General features: G+C 48.1%; 2 protein-coding genes across 4 annotated transcripts in view; one reads left to right on the top strand and one right to left on the bottom strand.

Moving 5' to 3' along the window:
* Positions 1-346: 346 nt before the first annotated feature.
* LOC139382487 (heat shock 70 kDa protein 13-like) lies at positions 347-5,886 on the top strand. Its single transcript, XM_071126564.1, has 5 exons — positions 347-665; positions 946-1,286; positions 1,441-1,654; positions 3,771-3,938; positions 4,184-5,886. Exons 1-5 carry the CDS (start codon positions 641-643, stop codon positions 4,771-4,773), a joined length of 1,338 nt encoding a protein of 445 aa, XP_070982665.1. The 5' UTR covers positions 347-640; the 3' UTR covers positions 4,774-5,886.
* The window catches only part of LOC139382486 (glycerophosphodiester phosphodiesterase domain-containing protein 5-like), a 111,693-nt gene continuing 96,483 nt past the window's right edge, over positions 5,881-21,090 (bottom strand). For 2 of the 3 annotated variants that reach the window (XR_011628645.1, XR_011628646.1), the window contains exons 12-17: positions 16,112-16,269; positions 15,870-16,017; positions 14,539-14,621; positions 8,985-9,097; positions 8,400-8,649; positions 5,881-8,132 (exon numbers count right to left, since the gene is read on the bottom strand). Coding sequence is in view for 1 of the 3 variants with exons in the window: in XM_071126563.1 (XP_070982664.1) it covers positions 8,047-8,132; positions 8,985-9,097; positions 14,539-14,621; positions 15,870-16,017; positions 16,112-16,269 (588 nt within the window). In the remaining 2 variants the exon portion in view is untranslated. The remainder of the gene's footprint in view (positions 8,133-8,399; positions 8,650-8,984; positions 9,098-14,538; positions 14,622-15,869; positions 16,018-16,111; positions 16,270-21,090) is intronic. The other variant, XM_071126563.1, reaches the window with a different exon arrangement.

Here is a 21,090-nt window from a genome sequence, read left to right as displayed (position 1 = left end):
TAACCAGCGCGCGAGAAAAATGGTCAGAGTGAGGTGTTCTCTCATTTATGCCAGGAAGTAGCTAGCATGCTAGCTAACTTTAGCCAGTTAGCTTGGGTGCTTCACTGCCGTTGTGAGGCCAGAACGCTCGGATCAACCCTACTCCTCGGCCATAGCGTCCAGTATGCCCTCCGAGAGCGAAACACTCTGAATTTACGAAAGGACAATCTGACAACGCTCTGCGTGTTTTTAAATTCAGAGCGTTGTCAGATTGTCCTTTCGTAAATTCAGAGCGGCAATGTCCTCTGGCACTCCAGAGTAAATTTACGAACGCACCCTATAATGGTGACGTGTAGGTCTGTGGATCATCCACATTATTCTGAACGTAGAACAGGTCAAGAGGGGTTTCATTAATTACTACAGTCACAAAGTCACAATTGGCTATCGTAAAAAGGATATGGTTAGTCATAAGGTTAGCAGTGTATTTAAGGGTTAAGTTTAAAATTGCATTTGAAGAAGATACATTGTAGATATAGGCGGGGTTTATGACTTAGTGGCTGTGGTAAATAGTGACAACATTCATCCATTCCGAAACTGATGAGGCGATTAGCCTAGATTTTGTTTTACTACGTTTCAGTTCGGTGGTGATCAATACTTGACAATGGCTGGGGAAATGTCTATGATCGGTAAGTAAGATTTATCTGTAATGCGTTTTTGTTGTTGTGTAACTAACCAGCTGTTTAGCTAGCTAATAGTAAGTAGCAAGTGGGCTGACAAATTACCGGTGGTAACAGCTGGCTAGTTGCTACCTAATTCACAGTAGTCAAGTTAGCTGGAAAGATAAACGAAGTGTCAGAACTGCCAAAGCTGAATTAATTTGTAGGCTATCGGTACCAGTTGTTAGTTCGCTACGTAGTCAACATCCAGCCCTAAACCCACGTAATTTCTTTATCTTCCGTGTCGCAGGATCGGTCATTCTGGCTTTATTTCTGGCTGGCTATCTGGGCCAGCAGTATCTGCCTCCACCGAAACCCAAAGTGATCGGCCTAGATCTGGGGACCACTTTCTGCTCCGTAGGAGTATTCCACCCGGGTACCGGGGATGTGGAGGTTATAGGGGATGAGGAGGGGCGGAAGAGCATCCCGAGTGCGGTGTCGTTCACATCTACCGAAGTCCTCGCCGGTCACGAGGGTCAGAATCTGGCCGACAGCAATCCTGAAAACACCATCTATGATGCCAAGCGGTTTATTGGAAAGATATTCGAACAAGAGCTCCTTGAGCAGGAAAGTGCTCGTTATCCATTCAAGGTACAGTACATACTCCTGTAGTTACTTTGACAGTCAATACACCATGGTGAAAATGGCTTAATACATCATCAGCATTTGGCTATGTGTGATTACAGGTGTATAAATATGCTATATCAATGACTGCTGACTTTCATTTGTAATACCTTTCTTTCAGGTGATAAATAACAATGGCAGTGCAGAGTTCTTGGTCACCACCAACCAGACGTTCACAGTTACTCCTGAATTCATTGGTTCTCGGCTGCTGCTGAAGATGAGGAAGATGGCGGAGCGTCACCTGGGTGTCCCCATTCAGAGGGCTGTTATCTCTGTCCCTGCTGAGTTTGATGAGAGACAGAGGAACTACACCATCAGGGCTGCCAACCTGGCCGGTCAGTCTCTATCTGGCAAAACTGTATCAATATCTGATGTGTAAACACTGCTACAGGAATTACTTACACTGTATAGCAGTTTAGTGTAGTCTCATTTAGAAACAGTCTATCATACAGGGATTGACATTAAGGGTTGCCCTATTGCCCGGGGCAAGTAAAACCGAGCGCAAGTTGAGCCTGTTCTGGTTCATCCACATTGTGTAAGGGAAAGACATCATTTATGGCGAGCTGCGCTTGGTCTGATACATTTTTTTAGTGATAACAACCAAAATACAAATGATTAAATTACTGATCTTTCTGATTCCTCTCCTATGGGTAGGTGAAAGGCAGGCAATATGTCACTAATGCTCGTCAATAGCTAATTTACATTTTCGGATGTGCAACTGCGTTAGACTTTAATGTCAATCCCTGATATAATTAGGTGTTTGTTCTAAAATAACTGTGTTACTTAATACTTACATACATACACTGTATTCAGACCCCTGGACTTTTTCAACATTTTGTTACGTTACAGGTTTTCTAAAATTGATTAAATATAACTTTTCCTCATCAATCTACACACTACCCCGTAATGACAAAGCGAAAACAGGTTTATAGACATTTCTTGCAAATTTATAAAAAATAAAAAAATAAACTTACATAAGTATTCAGGCCCTTTACTGAGACTTAAAATTGAGCTCAGGTACATCCTGTTTCTACTGATCATCCTTGATGTTTCTACAACTTCATTGGAGTCCACCTGTGGTAAATTCAATTGATTGGACACCTAAGGTCCCACAGTTGACAGTGCATGTCAGAGCAAAAACCAAGCCATGAGGTTGAAGGAAATGCCCGTAGAGCACAGAGACAGGATTGTGTTGAGGCACAGATCTGGGGAAGGGTACCAAAAGATTTCTACAGCATTGAAGGTCCCCAAGAACACAGTGGCCTTCATCATTCTTAAATGGAAGAAGTTTAGAACCACCAAGACTCTTCCTAGAGCTGGCTGCCCGGCCAAACGGAGCAATTGAGGGAGAAGGGCCTTGGTCAGGAAGGTGACCAAGAAACTGATGGTCACTCTGACAGAGCTAGAGTTACTCTGTGGAGATGGGAGAACCTACCAGAAGGAAAACCATCTTTGCAACACTCCACCAATCAGTCCTTTATGGTCGAGTGGCCAAACGGAAGCTAATCCTCAGTAAAAGACAAGACAGCCCGCTTGGAATTGGCCAAAAGGCACCTGAAGGACTCTCAGACCATGAGGAACAATATTCTCTTGTCTGATGAAACCAGCTTGAACTATTTGGCCTGAATGCCAAGCGTCACGTCTGGAGGAAACCTAGTACCATCCCTACAGTGTGAGCATGGTGGTGGCAGCATCATGCTGTGGGGATGTTTTTCAGTGGCAGGGGCTGGGAGACTAGTCAGAATCGAGGGAAAGATTAACAGAGAAAAGTAGAGATCCTTGATGAAAACCTGCTCCAGAGCGCTCAGGACCTCAGACTGGGGAAAACAGCACAACGACCCTAAACAAACAGCCAAGACAACGCAGGAGTGGCATCGGGACAAGTCTCTGGATGTCCTTGAGTGGCCCAGCCAGAGCCTGGACTTGAACCCAATCTAACATCTCTGGAGAGACTTGAAAATAGCTGTGCAGCGACGCACCCCATCCATACCGACAGAGCTTGAGAGGATATGCAGAGAAGAATGGGAGAAACTCCCCAAATACAGGTGTGCCAAGCTTGTAGTGTCATACCCAAGAAGACTCCAGGTTGTAATCGCTGCCAAAAGGTGCTTCAACAAAGTACTGAGTAAAGGGTCTGAATACTTATGTAAATGTGATATTTCAATTTTATTTTTAATACATTTGCATTTCTGAACCTGTTTTTGCTTTGTCTTTATGGTCTGTGTGTAGATTGTTTTTTTCCCCTCTCAATCTAATCAATTTTAGAATAAGGCTGTAAAGTAATAAAATGTGGAAAAGGTGAAGGGGTCTGAATACTTTACGAATGCACTGATACATACAGAGTAGAATATTGGACATCTAATCCAAAGTCATTAAGATTCCTAAGGGCTTTGACCAAATCTACACTACCCACTATAACTAACATCTGATTGTTCTGTTTACACCACTCAGGACTGGACATCCTGCGTGTGATCAACGAGCCCACAGCTGCAGCGATGGCGTATGGGTTACACAAGGTGGACGTGTTCAACGTGCTGGTGGTAGACCTGGGAGGAGGAACGCTGGATGTCTCTCTGCTCAACAAACAGGGGGGCATGTTCCTCACCAGAGCCATGGCAGGTAAGACGCTAATTTACTCTCAACTCTTTGTTGTAGATATGCATGGTTTAGTTGGTCATTTTCATTTATCTTGTTTTTAAATTGGGCATACAGTACAAGTGGAACATTTGCCATATTGTAGTTAAAGATGACCATTTCCAATTAGCACAACTAATTCAAATCATACAGTACATGACCTGAAATGGAATCAACTCCGATAGTATTCTTGGGCTCAGAGAATGATCCTTGCTGTTGTTATTTCCTAGGTAACAACAAGCTGGGGGGACAGGACTTCAGCCAGAGGCTGCTCCAGTACACCATGGAGAGGGTCCGCCAGCAGTACGGCGTTCCCCCCACCCTCAAAGAGGACATCCACCACCTCCGCCAGGCTGTGGAGGCAGCCAAGCTCAACCTCACCCTGCAGCCCAGCGCCGACCTCAGGGTACTTCTGCACCTGGAGCCCCAAGGAGACTCCAAGCAACCACCACAGGGGCCCACCAAGGACCCAATCCCAGTCATCTTCCAAGCAGTCATCACCCGTGAGCTGTTTGAAGAGTTGAACGCCGACCTCTTCCAGAAGATTCTGGCGCCTGTAGAGACAGTGCTGGCTGAGGGCCACCTGGGGAAGGAGGAGGTGGATGAGATAGTTCTGGTGGGAGGCTCCACCCGCATCCCTAGGATCAGGAAGCTGATCAGTGAGTACTTTGGGAAGGAGCCCAACACCTCAGTGGACCCAGACTTGGCAGTGGTGACTGGGGTGGCCATCCAGGCTGGCATCATGGGTGGCTCCTGGCCTCTACAGGTCAGCGCTATAGAGATCCCCAACAGACACCTCCGCAAGACCATCTTCAATTGATCTAGTCTAGAGGTAGCAAGGATGCCACCAGACAGATACTTGCCATATTAAAGGATGGTCTGCATTCTAACTGTTAATTGTGCTTCTCCATCTTCACAAGGTGTGCAATAGTATTATGAGGTTAAAATATGATCTTCAGCTGTAATATGTTCTCACAGAGAAACTCAAATTACACTATCACTTTTTTACTGTCAACCCAACTTATTAGACCAACTGTCATAGATTGAAAATTGTGTTAAACTCAGGGAACAACCTTTATTTCTAGAGAACTGTGACCAGCCAAGACACCTTCAGCTATTTATTTATTTATTTCTAGTGCTTGTACTGTGGGAGGAGGGGGGGGTGTACGAGGTGTAGTTTTTCAGTGGACGACAACGTGCTTGTGCCTTTTCAGAGAGCTGCACTATTAGGCTTTGTGCTTTTAAGTCACCTGATATGAAGAACCACCAGTCCTTTAGGGGGTCCTATTGACGAAGGCATAATGCTATTAGTTTTGGACCAAATATTTTTGCACACATTGTTACTAGCTTTACATTCAAATAATAGCCTATGCTCAGCTTTGTATGGGTTAACAGATTTTCTAAATAAGGGACATGCTCAGTATTCCACTAACTTATGAGCCAGCATCATCATTCTGGTGCAATTGAATTAAGAATCACTGGCTGACATGTGTAAGTAAGTGCCATAAAAACACAGGACTAGGATTATGGTGCCTGTTTGAAGTGTTACCGTGTCTCACAAGACTGCAGGTGGACAGTAATGGTTGAGGCTGTTACAGCCCCTGGAATTAGAGGACAAACATGTTTGTTGACAATTGACATTCCATGATACAGTGAACACATTTAAATAATATACCTTTTAGAGGTTTGTTCAAGGTAAACAGTTTGCATGCATATCTTGTTGAACGTGCCTCAGATACTGCACAGTTCTCTAGCGATATGTTATAGGAATTTATCTGGACCGTTCCATTTCAACGGAATATGTAGATTTTTGTACTGCAAATTTTGCTCCTCCAAATGGCTCCCATAGATATCTGCTTGTACTACATGCTGCTTTAAATAAATCCTGAATTACCCGAAATACCATTTCATTTTCTAGAGCAGCGAACAAAATTAAAGCCAGCTTTAATATACATTCAAACACAGTTCAGGACCAAACAGAGATTGCCATTGCTGTAAGAGAAAATAACATGCATCTTGCTGTCTGCATTCCATGATACTGACATTCTAGTACAGGTGGAAGAAAAAAATAAAAGGACATTTGTGATAATGTTCCCAGCACATATCAACTGAAAATTGCATTTACCATTGTCACTCACTAGCTTCTTCAGCAATGTGGTAACATCTTGCCGCGTAACTGTACAATTGATGGAAAAACATCAGTATGTTTAGTTACTGGCATGGGCTACTGCATAGTACATTCAGAAAGTATTCATACCCCTCGACTTATTCCACATTTTGTGTAACAGCCGGAATTCAAAATGGATTTGTTTCTTCACACTACCCCATGACAAAGTGAACGTTTTTAGAAATACCTAAGTATTCACCCCTTGTTAGAATCACCTTTGGTAGCAAGATTAGTCTTTCTGGGTAAGTGTAAGAGCTTTGCAAACTTGGATTGAGTCTATGCAACATGTGACTTTTTACTCCTGAACTTATTTAGGCTTGCCATATCAAAGGGGTTAAATACATATCGACTCAAGACATTCCAGCTTTCCATTTTTAATACAAACATAATTCCACTCACATCATGGGATATTATGTGTAGGCCAATCAATTTAATCCATTTTAAATTCAGTCTAACACAAAATGTGGAAAAAGTCAAAGGGTGTGAATACTTTGAAGGCACTGTACATCAAGCGTTCACATACATTAGGAATATGGTTGACCTGAGCTAAATCTACACAGTCAACAGTAACACCAACCTAAATGGTGTTAGTTATCTTCCATCTAGAAAAATCACAATAAAAGGATATCACTTTGGTATCAGAAGCATTTTAATGTTGACTTCTGAGGCACACAAATACCAAATTAGTAAATGAACAAGTCAATCCATTCTTTGACCCTGTGTGAACTATTCTGATACTCAGCGTTGTCCCTTCAACAGCCTAGAGCTTTATTTTCACAGTTAATATAACACACACCACTTCATCACGACATAAAAGATACCCTTTAATGTCACTCTTTATGGTGCAGTTTGCTGTTCAAATGCCATTGAGAAGTTGGTCTGCAAAATATTTAAATGACTTGACTTTCATAAACTTCAACACTATTGCTATTATTATGCATCACATTTCCAATATAATCCTCAGACAGTAATAGCATATAAAACTTTTGTAACATGTACACACTCCATGTAGAACTGCATACTTGGGGTAGGTGGTGAAATCTCTACTGCCATAATACACTGTTCACATCCTTTAAAAATCAAAACATTCACAATGAACCGAAAACATACCCAGCAGTTCTGCCTGAACACAAGCCCTGCCTGAGACAGCACAGCTCCACAAGTCACTTGATATTGTATGTCACAAGCATGGATGAAGGAAATGCTGTTCAAATCATTATCTTACATCATGTAAATATTTCACTTAGTCGGAGAAGGCAGGACCCTCTGTAAACAGCTTGTTTGTGTTGTTTTTGTTCCTAAAAATTAGAATAGCACCCAAACGTGGCAAGAAATAGGAGCAATGCTGCACAAGTAGTAAAATCCTCTAAATAACTAAGAATTGGCTGTGCTATAAAGTGACTGCAAGTAAATAACAGTTAAAAAATAAAAAAAGGTTCTTAATAATAAACAAGCATTGGTAACTGGGGGGGCCTCCAAAGCATCTAGAGCAGGGGTGGGCACGGGAGGTTTGAGTGAAAAATTATATTTAATGGGCCAATATATTTTCAAACGAATTGTAAAAAAAAAAAAAATTAAAAAGGGATCTAGAGGTGAGAAGAGGCCACAAATCTGACAAATCAATTGGTTCATCAATAAAAAGTGATTTTAGTCCCACATTTGTATTTAACAAGCAAAAACAAACCTATTTACAGAATGTACAAAGCAATGGGTGGTGCTTGCCTGCGATTCTTCAGCAATACAGCAGCCTGTCAATCAATCAGTCAGTAAGTAGGAGGAACAAACCAATAACTATCTGGATACACTGAGTAAAACAAGAGTAATCAGGACAGACAAGACAGTCACTTGGAAGTCTTAATTTACTCAGTTTCCACATGCTAGTAGAATCAGGTATCGTTCAGTAGATTCACATTAGGAGAGTGAGAGTCAATGGGAGATGCCTTCGTTGTTGTAGTAGTCAAAGCCATTCTCCATGTACAGGTCCTCAGCACTGCCCACACCATTGCTCAACTCTGGGAGGCAGAAGAGTGAAGGGACATCAGTAGGTGTTCACAGGGTATTTCACTGATAACACAGACCACATCAATGCACATTGAATACACAGGACATCAAAAACAATATCACTGCAACGTCATATCCAAACCACACCAGAGAAGTGCCGTAGCTTCCTTTGCTCTGTATGTCACCACGTATCTTCTAAGACCTACTAGTGTGATTTTAGAGTGGTTTTGACTGACTGATGATCATTGAAGACTCATCAGCATCTCCATTAGACTTACCTTTCACCACCCACCAGGAGAGGCTGGTGGGTCACAGTGGGCTGTCTAGGAGCCCTTATACATGATGCAGGACTCTGTGGGCGATTGGGGAGGAGCGGGGGGAAGGGCGGGGCAGGCAGAGGGAGGTGGGAAGGGAGGGATGGATGGAATGGTTGGAAGAATGGTCACAGCAGGATGGACAGATGGCAGGATGAAGAGTGGAGAGGAGTGCAGGTCACACACACAGGATGAGACTGCTACTGCGGTTGACCTTGGGGAGGGCAATTACATAAGACACTCAGAGAGATGCATGCTGGGATACGGTCACACACTGGCATCCTCAGATACTCCTAAAATGGCTGCCTTTCCTAGTCTTCTTTTCTGTGTCCACTGATTAATAGGAGAAAGCAATATGACTGGCCAAAACAACCGGGCATCCACTTCATCTATCCAATGTCATCAGATCAGTGGTAAATAAATAAGGACAGGAGAAAAGGAGTGGAAGACATTTCAGAGTACTGGGATACAGCCAGAGAAACAAACACCAACACACAATACAGTAGACACAGGAATTCCAGTTCTCCTCTCTGTGGGGTCCTTCCTTACCGGAGAAGATGAGTTTCTCCTTCATAATGTTGACGTCTCTGCTGGACCTCCGGACTGTGGCACTCAGCATGATCTGTTCAGGGTTGTAGCTGTGCATGCCACTCAACCTCCATCTGGTGAGGAAAGGTCACACAGGGGTCAGGGCATCATATAGAGCAGGTCTCTCCGAACCCTGTTCCTGGAGAGCTAATGTAGTGGAAATTTCCTGTATTTACCAAATCATGAGAGCAAACCACACACAAGTCAGAGTTATCATAAAGTCCATCTTTAATTATATGAGCTCCATCACAACCCTGTGACTCTCAGATCAATTCAGTCTCTATAAATTAATTATCTGAGAGTCCTTACACATTGCAACTGAGATCCTTTATAGCAAAGACACACATAGCCAGACAGCATTGGCTAGAAATTATCGTTCAGCTTTGTCTCCTAAACTATGTTCTCATCTCACTCTCAGGACCATAAAACAAATTCTCATGAACAGGCATATATCAAATACACCCCTCCTGGACAAGATCACAGAGACACAGTGACTGGCACACAGACATTGTGGAGCCAAGAGATAATTGGTTTAAAAGATATGTTTACATATGAAGACAAGCTTGACCCCTCTCCTCTCTGCGGCCCAAGTAACTGACCCCATGACAGAGAACAGATAACTGCAACCGGCCAACAGTATTATCCAAAAATAGACATTCTGATGAGAAGTAACTCACAAGCATATAATGAAAATAAAACATCTTATCTATGTTACCCAACTTATTCTGATTATTCCCCAACACTACCATCCGGTAGGTATTCGCTCCAACCCTATTGTAGCGCACCTGATTCTAATAATTAGCTGGTTGATAAGCTGAATCAGGTTAGTTACAACTGGGGTTGGAGTGAAAACCTACAGGAGGGTAGCTCTCCAAGAACAGGTTTGAGAGCCCTGATATAGAGCCTCTGGTCATACCACAATACTGTGGTCTCTGCTCTCAAGGACCTGTTCTATATGGAGATAACGGCATGTTAAACCGCGTCACCCATTTTTCTTGGAGATACTCTAGGTCACCAAGTGTGGGCACTGGGCACCATTTTGCCTCAGTCTTTTACTTCTAATTGGCTGACCTCAAAATGACACCAAGCAAACAGACATATATTGAAGTTGGGTGCTGTACTGAATGAATCAAATGATTTATGCATCTACAAGGACACGTACAAATAGAGTCTGAGCCAAAGACATCCCCACTTCTCTGAAAGCTCATACTTATCAGTTACTGACTAGCTGTGACGAATATTTATATATACACTAGATGACTGATAGGGGGCGCTGTGTTGAAGCCACCGTGCCTCCATCCTGGCAATGTAACAAGTACTTTTTGGTGTCAGGGAAAATGTATGGAGTAAAAAGTACATTATTTTCTTTAGTAATGTAGGAGTAAAAGTTGTCAAAAATATAAAAAGTGAAGTACAGATACCTAAGAAAAACAACTTAAGTAGTACTTGAAAGTATTTTTACTCAAGTAATTTACACCACTGAGTTTATATACAGTGGGGAGAACAAGTATTTGATACACTGCTGATTTTGCAGGTTTTCCTACTTACAAAGCATGTAGAGGTCTGTAACTTAAAAAAAAATAATCTTAGGTACACTTCAACTGTGAGAAACGGAATGGAATCTAAAACAAAAATCCATAAAAATCACATTGTATGGTTTTTTAGTAATTGATTTGCATTTTATTGCATGACATCAGTTTTGGATACATCAGAAAAGCAGAACTTAATATTTGGTACAGAAACCTTCGTTTGCAATTACAGATATCATACATTTCCTGTAGTTCTTGACCAGGTTTGCACACACTGCAGCAGGGATTTTGGCCCACTCCCCCCATACAAACCTTCTCCAGATCCTTCAGGTTTCGGGGCTGTCGCTGGGCAATACGGACTTCCAGCTCCCTCCAAAGATGTTATATTGGGTTCAGGTCTGGAGACTGGCTAGGCCACTCCAGGACCTTGAGATGCTTCTTACGGAGCCACTCTTTAGTTGCCCTGGCTGTGTGTTTCGGGTCGTTGTCATGCTGGAAGACCCAGCCACGACCCATCTTCAATGCTCTTACTGAGGGAAGGAGGTTGTTGGCCAAGATCTCACGATACATGGCCCCATCCATCCTCCCCTCAATACGGTGCAGTCGTCCTGTCCCCTTTGCAGAAAAGCATCCCCAAAGAATGTTTCCACCTCCATGCTTCATGGTTGGGATGGTGTTCTTGGGGTTGTACTCATCCTTCTTCTTCCTCCAAACACGGCGAGTGGAGTTTAGACCAAAAAGCTCTATTTTTGTCTCATCAGACCACATGACCTTCTCCCATTCCTCCTCTGGATCATCCAGATGGTCATTGGCAAACTTCAGACGGGCCTGGACATGCACTGGCTTGAGCAGGGGGACCTTGCGTGCACTGCAGGATTTTAATCCATGACGGCGTAGTGTGTTACTAATGGTTTTCTTTGAGACTGTGGTCCCAGCTCTCTTCAGGTCATTGACCAGGTCCTGCCGTGTAGTTCTGGGCTGATCCCTCACCTTCCTCATGATCATTGATGCCCCACGAGGTGAGATCTTGCATGGAGCCCCAGACCGAGGGTGATTGACCGTCATCTTGAACTTCTTCCATTTTCTAATAATTGCACCAACAGTTGTTGCCTTCTCACCAAGCTGCTTGCCTAATGTCCTGTAGCCCATCCCAGCCTTGTGCAGGTCTACAATTTAACCCCGATGTCCTTACACAGCTCTCTGGTCTTGGCCATTGTGGAGAGGTTGGAGTCTGTTTGATTGAGTGTGTGGACAGGTGTCTTTTATACAGGTAACGAGTTCAAACAGGTGCAGTTAATATAGGTAATGAGTGGAGAACAGGAGGGCTTCTTAAAGAAAAACTAACAGGTCTGTGAGAGCCGGAATTCTTACTGGTTGGTAGGTGATCAAATACTTATGTCATGCAATAAAATGCAAATCAATTACTTAAAAATCATACAATGTGATTTTCTGGATTTTTGTTTTAGATTCCGTTTCACAGTTGAAGTGTACCTATGATAAAAATTACAGACCTCTACATGCTTTGTAAGTAGGAAAACCTGCAAAATCAGCAGTGTATCAAATACTTGTCCTCCCCACTGTACATCATTGGTTGTGACTGGCTTTGAACATAACAACTGGAGTAACATTTGAGGCAAGAAGATTTACTTCCCTAATCCATTTGGTTATGGTAATTACCAAATAGAGGCATGTAAATCAAAATGATTACATTAGCAATATTGTGTCTTGGCTAATGCATCAATGCACTTAAAAATAACCCAGCAGAGCTTTTGTCCAAATCAACACCATAAATGAAAATGAGCGCTTCCCTCATACATTTCTAGAATTAATTTGTAGACTGTCATTCGGTCGATAACAGTAAAACTCAAGTGGGATAAAAGTGAACACAAGCATTTGTGCTGTGTGGGAGAAAGCATTGCCGTCTGCCACTAAAAGGCCAATAGTGGTAGGCTCGCTTGTATTTACTGTACCCTCTAGCAGGGAGGACGAGTGGCAGCAGTGAAATACAACAACGATACAGGTGAGAAAAAGAGAGAGATCTAAGATGTAAATGATGACGTATATAGAAATAAAGGATGGAGATACTGGCTTCACTGAGATAGAGGAAGAAAGATAAAAAGGGAAACCATCGTGGGTCAGAGTTGACTCAGTTACCTGATAATGTGATAGCTGCCAGATGCCAAAATGCAGCAGAGAAGAGGAGGAGCATGCACATCAGGCAGAGAAGAGGAGGAGCATGCACATCAGGCAGAGGAGAGGAGGAGCATGCACATCAGGCAGAGGAGAGGAGGAGCATGCACATCAGGCAGAGAAGAGGAGGAGCATGCACATCAGGCAGAGGAGAGGAGGAGCATGCACATCAGGCAGAGAAGAGGAGGAGCATGCACATCAGGCAGAGGAGAGGAGGAGCATGCACATCAGGCAGAGGAGAGGAGGAGCATGCACATCAGGCAGAGGAGAGGAGGAGCATGCACATCAGGCAGAGGAGAGGAGGAGCATGCACATCAGGCAGAGGAGAGGAGGAGCATGCACATCAGGCAGAGGAGAGGAGGAGCATGCACATCAGGCAGAGGAGAGGAGGAGCATGCACATCAGGCAGAGGAGAGGAGGCAGCACATCAGGCAGAGGAGAGGAGGAGCATGCACATCAGGCAGAGGAGAGGAGGAGCATGCACATCAGGCAGAGGAGAGGAGGAGCATGCACATCAGGCAGAGGAGAGGAGGAAGAAGAAAAGGCTGAGAGATTAAAACAAGTCACTTTAGAAGCCAGCAGCGGCCAGCACTTTGCTAAGCATAACAAACCCACACATAAGACTAGAGGGTGGAGGCCTTGGTCTGCTGTCCTCCATCCCACAACAGTATTATGGCTCAGGAAGGAAGATTCAATTCCTTTTAGCATATTCCCATAGTCTTTCAGAAGATTCAAGGAAGCATACTTTCTGGTTTAATGTTACTTCAAAGTGCAAACAACTGTAAGGGGAAACATTGTTTGGTTGACGAGAGATACTTCTGATTCTCAAAGCCAAGCTGTTGACATTGTAAATAAGCTTTATCAAATAACTAGTGTTTCATCCATCCCTGTGTTTTAACACACTTGCTGTAAAATGGCCTTGCTGTTAATGTGTGTATGTAGAGTTATCTGTTAATGTGTGCTTGTACAACATCTCGCCTGCTGTATACATGGAGCCTGCTGGTCCTCTGTATCTCAGTTGGTAGAGCATGGCTCTTGCAAAGCCAGGATAGTGGGTTTGAATCCCAGGACCACCCCATACGTAATAAATGTATGGACGCATGACTAAGTCGCTTTGGATAAAACCATCTGCTAAATGGCAGATATCATTATTATGCATTAAGCCCCTGAGAGGTAAAACACACACACCTGTGTGGAAGAAGAGAGGGTGTGAAGCAGACACACTGAGGGAGGAAGAGATGTGATAACTGTGTAAAGGCTGCCAGAGGCACTATGGCAGCAATTACATATAATTAAGAGAGAGAGGAAAACACTTGATTACTACATTTAAAAATGACATCAGAGTACTCGGCCTCCCGAGTGGCGCAGCGGTCTAAGGCACTGATCAGTGCTGGAGGCGTCACTACAGATCTGGTTTCGATCCCGGCTGTGTCGCAGCCGGACGTGACCGGGAGACCCATGAGGCGGGACACAATTGGCCACAATTTGGCCGGCTGGGATGTCCTTGTTCCATCGCGCTCTAGGACTCCTTGTGGCGGCCGGGTGCATGCACGCTGGCTTCGGTCACCAGTTGTATGGTGTTTCCTCCGACATCTTGGTGCGGCTGGCTTCTGGGTTAAGCGAGCAGTGTGTCAAGAAGCAGTGCAGCTTGGCAGGGTCCTGTTTTGGAGGACGCATGGCTCTCGCATGGCTCTCGCCTCTCCCGAGTCCGCATGGGAGTTGCAGCGATGAGACAAGACTAACTACCAATTGGATATTACAACTTATTATATATATATTTTTTAAGGAGTACTTACTTTTGGAATACAAAAATTCCTATAACTACAGTGAAGGAGATGAGATCAGCAGCGACCCAGATCAGACAGTATTCATCTGGACTCTGAAACACAACATGGCAGCATTAGACCACCAGGTGTCACTGTCTCCTAAAACAACTCACAGCCAGGTAGCAACAAACCTAGAACAAAGAATGCCTTCCTAAAATGATGTAATATTGAAATTCATATAATATTGTGGTACAGTAATTCGTGTGTAATGCATAATGGACTCGTTAATCAAAAGGTACTCCAAGTTACAGATGGGACAATAACAAAATAATACTCTAGTCAGAATAATGTAAGTCCCACATAGACCTAGATCCCATACTATCAGACATTGTGGGTGTAGATAGTGGCCATATTGACTAGCAGGCAAGCAGACAGGACAGACAGACACAGGGTGGGTAACATATGCAGTGCTAGCCTGAACTCCATGTCAACCTCACCCAGGATGGGCTCTATATTCTAGTCTGCACCACCCATTGTGTTCCCTGCTACGAGTCAGTCTGCTAACCCAGAGAGGGGGGCCAGGAGGGCCTGGGGCAGTGTGGGTGCTAGGGGGGTAATGGTGTGGGTACTAGGGGGGGGTACTGTGGGGATAATGGAGTGAGCGCTAGGGAGGTGCAGTGGGGGTAATGGTGTGAATGTTAGGTGGGTGTTGTGGGGGTAATGGTGTGAGTGCTAGGGGGGGGTGTTGTGGGGGTAATGGTGTGATTGCTAGGGAGGTGTTGTGGGGGTAATGGTGTTTTTTATTTTACCTTTATTTAACTAGGCAAGTCAGTTAAGAACAAATTCTTATTTTCAATGATGGCCTAGGACCAGTGGGTAAACTGCCTTGTTCAGGGGCAGAAGGCCAGATTTTTACCTTGTCAGCTCGGGGACTCGATCTTGCAACCTTTCGGTTACTAGTCCAGCGCTCTAACCACTACCTGCTGCCCTAGTGCTAGGGGGGTGCTGTGGGGGTAATGGTGTGAGTGCTAGGGGGGTGCTGTGGGGGGTAATGGTGTGAGTGCTAGAGGGTGCTGTGGGGGTAATGGTGTGAGTGCTAAGGGGGTGCTGTGGGGGTAATGGTGTGAGTGCTAGGGGGGTGCTGTGGGGGGTAATGGTGTGAGTGCTAGAGGGTGCTGTGGGGGTAATGGTGTGAGTGCTAAGGGGGTGCTGTGGGGGTAATGGTGTGAGTGCTAGGGGGGTGCTGTGGGGGGTAATGGTGTGAGTGCTAGGGGGTGCTGTGACGGGTAATGGTGTGAGTGCTAGGGGGGTGCTGTGGGGGTAATGGTATGAGTGCTAAGGGGGTGCTGTGAGGGACTTACCATTAGCCAGATGGGGTAAGGCACCTTTCTGAGGATGTTGGGGGCTTCAGAGGAGACAGAGGAAACCCCGCTGCACCAGAGCACAGAGAACAGCCAGGGCTCGTTGACCGTGTACAGAGTCACACTCACGTTGCTCCTGGAGAACTCTCTGGAGGGTGCAGACAGACACATTCATATTTCATACACACATATATACAGAAGAAGCACACACAGTGCATGTGTGTCTGTGCCTGTTAACCCACCGGATGTCATAGGGGCTGGCCTGGCTGTAACGTAGCAGCAGGCTGCTGATTCCCTGCTGGTGAAGGACTTGAGGCGGCAGCTTCTCTACTGATGTCTGCTGAAGCCCTGGAGCCACCTGTCTTACCTGCCCCCTGTCCCAGTCTGGGGTCCACATCACCTGCACACAGACACACAGACAGACAGACCATGAGACACACACACAGACAGACCGACCGAGGCACACACAGACCGGCCGAGATACACACACACAGACCGGCCGAGACACACACACCGGCCGAGACACACACACACACACACCGGCCGACACACACACACACAGACCGAGACACACACACACACCGGCCGACACACACACACACACACCGGCCAACACAGACACACACACACACACACCGGCCGAGACACACACACACACACCGGCCGAGACACATACACACACACACAGACCGGCCGAGACACACACACACACACACAGACCGGCCGAGACACACACACACCGGCCGAGACACACACAGACCGGCCTAGACACACATACAGACCGGCCGAGACACACATACAGACCGGCCGAGACACACATACAGACCGGCCGAGACACACATACAGACCGGCCGAGACACACATACAGACCGGCCGAGACACACACACACACACACACACACACACACACAGACCGAGACACACAGACCGAGAAACACATACACAGACCGAGACACACATACACAGACCAGCCGAGACACACACACAGACCGGCCGAGACACACATACACACACACACACAGACCGAGACACACAGACCGAGAAACACATACACAGACCGAGACACACATACACAGACCGGCCGAGACACACGCACGCACACACTGGCCGAGACACACAGACCGAGAAACACATACACAGACCGAGACACACATACACAGACCAGCCGAGACACACACACAGACCGGCCGAGACACACATACACACACACACACAGACCGAGACACACAGACCGAGAAACACATACACAGACCGAGACACACATACACAGACCGGCCGAGACACACACCGGCCGAGACACACACCGGCCGAGACACACACACACAGAACGGCCGAGACACACAGACAGACCGAGACACACACACCGAGGCACACACAGACCGGCCGAGACACACACACCGGCCGAGACACACACACCGGCCGAGACACACACACACACACACACACACACACACCGGCCGAGACACACACACACACCAGCCGAGACACACACACACACCGGCCGACACACACACACACACACACACACACAGACCGGCCGAGACACACACACACACACCGGCCGAGACACACACACACAGACCGGCCGAGACAAACACGCACACACCGGCGGAGACACACACACACACACAGACCGGCCGAGACACACACAGACCGGCCGAGACACACACACACAGACCGGCCGAGACACACACACACAGACCGGCCGAGACACACACACACAGACCGGCCGAGACACACACACACAGACCGGCCGAGACACACACACACAGACCGGCCGAGACACACACACACACACACAGACCGGCCGAGACACACACAGACCGGCCGAGACACACACAGACCGGCCGAGACACACACAGACCGGCCGAGACACACACAGACCGGCCGAGACACACACAGACCGGCCGAGACACACACACACACACAGACCGGCCGAGACACACACACACAGACCGGCCGAGACACACACACAGACCGGCCGAGACACACACACAGACCGGCCGAGACACACACACACACACACACAGACCGGCCGAGACGCACACACACACCGGCCGATACACACGCACACACACACCGGCCGAGACACACGCACACACACACCGGCCGAGACACACACACACAGACCGGCCGAGACACACACACACAGATCGGCCGAGACACACACACACAGACCGGCCGAGACACACACACACAGACCGGCCGAGACACACACACACAGACCGGCCGAGACACACACACACAGACCGGCCGAGACACACACACACACACACAGACCGGCCGAGACACACACACAGACCGGCCGAGACACACACACACACCGGCCGAGACACACACACACACACACAGACCGGCCGAGACACACACACACACACCGGCCGAGACACACACACACACACACCGGCCGAGACGCACACACACACCGGCCGAGACACACACAGACCGGCCGAGACACACACACACACACACCGGCCGAGACACACACACACCGGCCGAGACACACACACACACAGACCGGCCGAGACACACATACACCGGCCGAGACACACACACACTGGCCGAGACACACACACACACACACACACACCGGCCGAGACACACACACACCGGCCCGAGACACACACACACACACACACCAGCCGAGACACACACACACACACACACAGACCGGCCGAGACAAACACACACACACACCGGCCGAGACACACACACACACCGGCCGAGACACACACACACACACACACACACAGACCGGCCGAGACACACACACACCGGCCGAGACACACACAGACCGGCCGAGACACACACACACACACACACACACCGGCCGAGACACACACAGACCGGCCGAGACACACACACACACAGACCGGCCGAGACACACACACACACACCGGCCGAGACACACACACACAGACCGGCCGAGACACACACACACAGACCGGCCGAGACACACACACGAGACACACACACACCGGCCGAGACACACACACACACACCGGCCGAGAGACACACACACACACCAGCCGACACACACACACACACACACACACACAGACCGGCCGAGACACACACACACACACAACACACACACACCGGCCGAGACACACACACACCGGCCGAGACACACACACACACACACCGGCCGAGACACACACACACACACACCGGCCCGAGAAACACACACACACACACCGGCCCGAGAAACACACACACACGACACACACACACACACACCGGCCGAGACAAACACACACACACACCGGCCGAGACAAACACACACACACGACACACACACACACACACCGGCCGAGACACACACACACACACACACACACACACACACCGGCCGAGACACACACACACAGACCGGCCGAGACACACACACACCGGCCGAGACACACACACACACACACACACACACCGGCCGAGACACACACACACACCGGCCGAGACACACACACACACACCGGCCGAGACACACACACACACACACCGGCCGAGACACACACACACACCGGCCGACACACACACACACACACACACACGAGACACACACACACAGACCGGCCGAGACACACACACACACACACCGGCCGAGACACACACACACACACACAGACCGGCCGAGACACACACACACACACACCGGCCGAGACACACACACACACACACCGGCCGAGACACACACACACCGGCCGAGACACACACACACCGGCCGAGACACACACACACCGGCCCGAGACACACACACACCGGCCCGAGACACACACACACACACACACCGGCCGACACACACACACACACACAGACCGGCCGAGACAACACACACACACACCGGCCGAGACACACACACACACACACCGGCCGAGACACACACACACACCGGCCGAGACACACACACACACAAACCGGCCGAGACACACACACACACACACCGGCCGAGACACACACACACACACACACACAGACCGGCCGAGACAAACACACACACACCGGCCGAGACAAACACACACACACACCGGCCGAGACAAACACACACACACCGGCCGAGACACACACACACACACACAGACCGGCCGAGACACACACAGACCGGCCGAGACACACACACAGACCGGCCGACACACACACACACACACAGACCGGCCGAGACACACACACAGACCGGCCGAGACACACACACAGACCGGCCGAGACACACACACACACACACCGGCCGAGACACACACACACACACACAGACCGGCCGAGACACACACACAAACCGGCCCGAGACACACACACACACACACCGGCCGAGACACACACACACACCGGCCGACACACACACACACACACACACACAGACCGGCCGAGACAAACACACACACACCGGCCGAGACACACACACACACAGACAGACCGGCCGAGACAAACACACACACACCGGCCGAGACAAACACACACACACCGGCCGAGACACACACAGACCGGCCGAGACACACACACACAGACCGGCCGAGACACACACACACACACAGACCGGCCGAGACACACACACACACACAGACCGGCCGAGACACACACACACACACAGACCGGCCGAGACACACACACACACACACAGACCGGCCGAGACACACACACCGGCCGAGACACACACACACACACACACACCGGCCGAGACACACACACACCGGCCGACACACACACACACACACACACACACACACACACACCGGCCGAGACACACACACACACCGGCCGAGACACACACACACACACCGGCCCGAGACACACACACACACACACCAGCCGAGACACACACATACACCGGCCGACACACACACACACACACACACACACACACAGACCGGCCGAGACAAACACACACACACCGGCCGAGACACACACACACACACAGGCAGACCGGCCGAGACAAACACACACACACCGGCCGAGACAAACACACACACACCGGCCGAGACACACACACACACACACAGACCGGCCGAGACACACACACACCGGCCGAGACACACACACACCGGCCCGAGACACACACACACACACCGGCCGACACACACACACACACACAGACCGGCCGAGACAAACACACACACACCGGCCGAGACACACACACACACACACCGGCCGAGACACACACACACACCGGCCGAGACACACACACACACAAACCGGCCGAGACACACACACACACAAACCGGCCGAGACA

Source organism: Oncorhynchus clarkii, chromosome 24 (genome assembly GCF_045791955.1).
Source record: "Oncorhynchus clarkii lewisi isolate Uvic-CL-2024 chromosome 24, UVic_Ocla_1.0, whole genome shotgun sequence".
In the NCBI taxonomy this organism is placed as follows: Eukaryota; Metazoa; Chordata; class Actinopteri; order Salmoniformes; family Salmonidae; genus Oncorhynchus; species Oncorhynchus clarkii.
This window is presented reverse-complemented; position numbering and strand designations above follow the sequence as displayed.